The sequence below is a fragment of the Palaemon carinicauda genome, chromosome 5 (assembly GCF_036898095.1).
Source record: "Palaemon carinicauda isolate YSFRI2023 chromosome 5, ASM3689809v2, whole genome shotgun sequence".
NCBI lineage: Eukaryota > Metazoa > Arthropoda > Malacostraca > Decapoda > Palaemonidae > Palaemon > Palaemon carinicauda.
This window is the reverse complement of record NC_090729.1, coordinates 187,750,733-187,756,668: the sequence shown is the minus strand read 5'-3', so window position 1 is coordinate 187,756,668 and position 5,936 is coordinate 187,750,733. Positions and strand designations below refer to the sequence as shown.

Below are 5,936 nucleotides of genomic sequence, written 5' to 3'. Positions count from 1 at the left end.
TACAGTGATGCTTAACTTTACAAAATCGTTTTATCAAAGGCAGTTTTTAACCTGACATACCCATACCATCACTTAAAACTGGTGTTAAAATGATGCTTTTCTTTACAAAATTGTTTTATCAAAGGCAGTATTTAACCTGACACACCCCTAATATCACTTAAAACTGTTGTTAAAATGATGCTTTTCTTTACAAAATCGTTTTATGAAAGTAAGTTTTCAACTTGACACACTCCTTAAAACTAGTGTTAAAATGATGCTTTTCTTTACAAGATCGTTTTATCAAAAGCAGTTTTTAACCTGACGCACCCAGACCATCTTTGAAAACTGTTGTTAAAATGATGCTTTTCTTTACAAAACCATTTTATCAAAGGCAGATTTTAACCTGACACACCCAGACCATCCTTTAAAACTGGTGTTACAGTGTTGCTTTTCTTTACAAAATCGTTTTATCAAATGCAGTTTTTAACCTGACACACTATACCATTATTTAAAACTGGTGTTACAGTGATGTTTTTATTAAATTAAAGTTCTTTTGCTTGAGGGTGCACTGGGTGACACTATTCTATCTTATTTCTCGTCCTCTTATTTAATTAAAGTTTTATAGTTTATATAGGAAATATTTATCTTAATGTTGTTACTGTTTTTAAAATATTATGTTTTTCCTTCTTTCCTTTCCTCGCTGGGCTTGTTGGAGCTCCTGGGATTATAGCATTCTGCTTTTCCAAATCGGGTTGTAGCTTAGCAAGTAATAATAATAATAATAATAATAATAATAATAATAATAATAATAATAATAATAATAATAATAATAATAATAATAATAATAATAATAATAATAATAATAATACATAAATTTCATCATAAAACAAAGAACCTCCTCATGATCCGTTGACTAAATCTTTATATTTTGCACTGTAAAAAAGACCATTTTCTCTCTATCATTTAATGTTATTCTATTTTCTCTCTCGTCAGTTTCATTTGTTCTAGTCACTTTTAGAATCGTATCCCAATCCTTTCTCTCGAAATCTGAAACTGCATTTATCTCATCTTCAAGGACATAATCTAAAGAAGATGTTTGCGTATGAATACCACTCCCCCACCCCCAACCAACTTACCCTACCCAGCCCAGTGCCCCATTTAACTCCCACCTTCTCTCTGTAATTCAACTCTGGCCTGAATAAGCAACTAAAATGGCATACGTTGTAGGTATAAGAATTACTATGAATTTATTATCTAAAGAGAAATGGCTGGAAATGTTTGATTTTCTAAAGGTATGGATTCTCACCTTGGTGGGCATAGTAGGGGTGGGTACTATAGGGTACGACCCCCCCAGCCCAGTGCCCCATTTTACTGTCAACTTCTCTCTCTAATCTAACTCTAACATGAATAAGCAACTAAAATGGCATACGTTGCACGTATAAGAATTACTATCTATTAATTATCTAAAGAGAAAATGCTGGAAATGTTTGATTTTCTAAAGGTATGGAGTCTCACCTTGGTGTGCATAGTAGGGGTTGGGTACCAGTGGGTACCATAGGGTTCCCCTGGGTACCACTGGGTATCCATTGTTGCGTCTGGGTATAAATAAAGGAAGGTGTCGTAGATGAGCAGGACATTCCAGATCGTTCACGCTTAGAATAAACAACGGTAAGGAACTCACGCTCTCTCTCTCTCTCTCTCTCTCTCTCTCTCTCTCTCTCTCTCTCTCTCTCTCTCGCTAACAAACCTGCCCCTGGTGAACAGTGATTAGAGCTTAAACATTCCCATTTTACTGTAGTATTGGGTTTAATTAACTTTTTTCCATCTTTTTTTTCTAAATAAGCAAATGTTATTATTATTATTATTATTATTATTATTATTATTATTATTATTATGAAAGAAATTAATTGATTTACGTGAAGTTTTGTTCCCTAATGCTCCTGGATAGTTATAGACCATATTTAATTAACTCAGTAGAATTTTAACACCACACTGTCTATGAAAGGTATCCACTTATTCGATACACACATACACATACACACATGACACACACACACACACACACACAAAGGTATATCAAAGGTGCAAAAGTTAAACAAAACATCGCTCTCAGCTATCTTGGTCATTATTTAGTTTTACAAAGATCGGAATTTTATTTAGGTTTTTCATATAATTATTTTTTTATATGAATTTTTATCGACATATCCATAAAAAAAAATCACTTTTTTAGTCAATACAAGTTACCAATAAATTATATTTCATTTTAGGTTTTTCATATAATTATTCTTTTTATATGAATTTTTATCCACATATCCATAAAAACTTTTTTTTCCACTTTTTTAGTCGATACAAGTTACCAATAAATGACATTCTATTTATTTATTTATTTATCTATTTATTTATTTATTTTTTTTTTTTGACAATTACACTTAAACCCAAACATTTGAAATTCCTTCTTCTCATTTGCTTTCTGGTCTCATATTCCTTCTTACTTTACTTTAACTAACCTCACCTTATCTTACTAATATATTTATCTATCAATTCACTTATTTATTTATAAATTCACTTATCTACTTATTTATAAACTCATCTTTTCATTTATTTACTATTTGTTCATCTGTCTATTTATTTATTTATTTGTACAATTTCCCAGATGTGGTTCATCCTTCTCGCTTCGGTTGGAACGGCATTGGCCCGCCCGGCTGACATGGTAAGTGTTATCCTATACTCAATTTTTTTCAATAAGGTGCATATGCACTGACTCGCAGGGGTGCCCTTTTAGCTAGGAAAACATTCCTACTATCTGATTGGTTAGAATTACTTAGCCCAACCAATCAGCTAGCAGGAATCTTTTCCGAGCTAAAATGGCACTCCTGTGAGTCAGTGCAAATTCTCCACAGTAAGAAAATGGAATATAGTAGATCGTGAGTATAATTGATCGATTGCCGCTTGCACCAGACCCCAAATGATGAGTTGCAGGTTTCCGTGGTATGAATAACTGATATCCCTTAGCAGGTGTAATAGTGGTATTCAACCAATTAAGCCGTGAGAATAATATTGTTGGAAAGTCATGTCAAATATCTCTATTGAATTGCTAGATGGGAAATATTAGAAATAAAACACGTGTTTATGTAGACATATACAAACATATACTGTATATATATATATATAATATATATATATATATATATATATATATATATATATATATAAACAGTATATGCATATATATGTATGTATATATATATATATATATGTATGTATATATATACATACACATATATGTATATGTATACGTATATAAATTTATATATATATATATATATATATATATATATATAGACATATCTATATATAATATATATGCAATATATATATATATATATATATATATATATATATATATATATATATATATATACAGTATAATGTATACTGTATGTGTATGTACATTCATATGAATACACATACACACACACACACACACATATATATATATATATATATATATATATATATATATATAATATATATATATATATATATATATACATATATATATATCCTTACCAACTAATCTGCCTTACACCCCTATCCAGCCAATGCCCTACGACTACGCATACGGTGTAAACGGCGTGGAATACGGGGACATCAAAGCTCACAAAGTAGTGAGCAGCATAGACGGGAGAACGGAAGGCGAATACCGCTGGCTGCAGCCTAATGGACTTTACATGTAAGTAGCAAGGGGGTTCACCCCACTTTCTAACGTGTCAACTTACTGTAGGATTGGACCAAAAAGCCACAACGTAGGGAAATCTCTTGCTTGAGGGTACACTCGGGCGTGTCAACTTACTGTAGGATTGGACCAAAACGCCACAACGTAGGGAAATCTCTTGCTTGAGGGTACACTCGGGCGTGTCAACTTACTGTAGGATTGGACCAAAAAGCCACAACGTAGGGAAATCTCTTGCTTGAGGGTACACTCGGGCGTGTCAACTTACTGTAGGATTGGACCAAAAAGCCACGAAGTAGGGAAATCTCTTGCTTGAGGGTACACTCGGGCATGTCAACTTACTGTAGGATTGGACCAAAAAGCCACAACGTTGGGAAATCTCTTGCTTGAGGGTACACTCGGGCGTGTCAACTTACTGTAGGATTGGACCAAAAAGCCACAACGTAGGGAAATCTCTTGCTTGAGGGTACACTCGGGCGTGTCAACTTACTGTAGGATTGGACCAAAAAGCCACAACGTAGGGATATCTCTTGCTTGAGGGTACACTCGGGCGTGTCAACTTACTGTAGGATTGGACCAAAAAGCCACAACGTAGGGAAATCTCTTGCTTGAGGGTACACTCGGGCGTGTCAACTTACTGTAGGATTGGACCAAAAAGCCACGAAGTAGGGAAATCTCTTGCTTGAGGGTACACTCGGGCTTGTCAACTTACTGTAGGATTGGACCAAAAAGCCACAACGTTGGGAAATCTCTTGCTTGAGGGTACACTCGGGCGTGTCAACTTACTGTAGGATTGGACCAAAACGCCACAACGTAGGAAAATCTCTTGCTTGAGGGTACACTCGGGCGTGTCAACTTACTGTAGGATTGGACCAAAAAGCCACAACGTTGGGAAATCTCTTGCTTGAGGGTACACTCGGGCACACTATTCTATCTAGTTCCTCTTCCTCTTGTTTTGTTAGTTTTTTATAGTTTGAATAGGAGATATTTATTTTCATGTTACTGTTTTCAAAATATTTCATTATCCCCTGTTTCCTTTCCTCACTCGGCTATTTTCCCTGTTGGGGCCCCTGGGATTATAGCAGGCTGCTTTTCCAACTAGAGTTGTAGCAGTTAGTAATAATAATGATGATAATAAATCATACTTGTTCAAGAGAAAAGAAAGATTGTTGAGGAATTTATTGACGTAGAATGGTCTTTAGATCCGTGTGCTTATGCAAAGATGTGGGCATGTCCATGAAGGATAATGGATACACATTTGCAAAATATATGGTTGGTGTACACTTTTGTTCATATTCGTACACACCTTCACTTGAGATTACCCTCTAGGGGACTTCTTTGATTAATGTCAAGATTCATTAAGTTTCATGTCTAATTATGACTCTGTGAGAGAAAATTAAATGTTTTGTAAGTTATTTATAGATTAAGAATAAAAAAAAGTCACTTTGGTAGGTTATGAGTCGAGCCACCCTATAGCACCAGGCATTTGCGGATTCCCAATTGTCGGCTCTGTGTCTGTTATTATTATTATTCTTACTATCCAAGCTACAACCCTAGTTGGAAAAGCAAGATGCTATAAGCCCAGGGGCTCCAACAGGGAAAAATAGCTCAGTGAGGAAAGGAAATAAGGAAATAAATAAATGAAGAGAACAAATTAACAATAAATCATTCTAAAATAAGTAACAACGTCAAAACAGACATGTCATATATAAACTATTAACAACATCAAAAACAAATATGTCATAAATAAACTATAAAAAGACTCATGTCCGTCTGGTCAACAAAAAAGCATTTGCTCCAACTTTGAACTTTTGAAGTTCTACTGATTCAACCACCCGATTAGGAAGATCATTCCACAACTTGGTAACAGCTGGAATAAAACTTCTAGAGTTACGTAACACCACCCTCCACCCCCCCCCCCCCCCCCCACCCCCCGAAGAGCGAGGCCTGACTACAGTAGACAATAAGTAACACTGTTAAATGATATGAGACTAATGAACCTTTTACTCTCCTTCTGAACAGTGTAACACGCTACTTTGTCGATGGTGACAGTGGCTACCAGGCTACAGTAAGTGAAGAAGCTGGCCCTGACGTGTCTAACTTCTATACAAACAGCCAGGACGAGCAAATCAGCACTGCCCAGCAAACAGTGACCAGCCAGGGAAGCACTGCCTCTCAACAAAACTTCAACAATCAGCAATCTCAAACCTCTCAACAAACTTTC

General features: G+C 35.2%; 1 protein-coding gene across 1 annotated transcript in view; it reads left to right on the top strand.

Moving 5' to 3' along the window:
* Nucleotides 1–1,618: 1,618 nt before the first annotated feature.
* Nucleotides 1,619–5,936, top strand: part of LOC137640723 (protein rtoA-like) — a 5,319-nt gene continuing 1,001 nt past the window's right edge. Inside the window, exons 1-4 of the mRNA XM_068373206.1 lie at nt 1,619–1,647; nt 2,633–2,689; nt 3,579–3,712; nt 5,735–5,936. The exon at nt 5,735–5,936 is cut by the window's right edge and continues 1,001 nt beyond it. Of these exons, the coding sequence (XP_068229307.1) occupies nt 2,633–2,689; nt 3,579–3,712; nt 5,735–5,936 (393 nt within the window). The 5' untranslated portion in view covers nt 1,619–1,647. The remainder of the gene's footprint in view (nt 1,648–2,632; nt 2,690–3,578; nt 3,713–5,734) is intronic.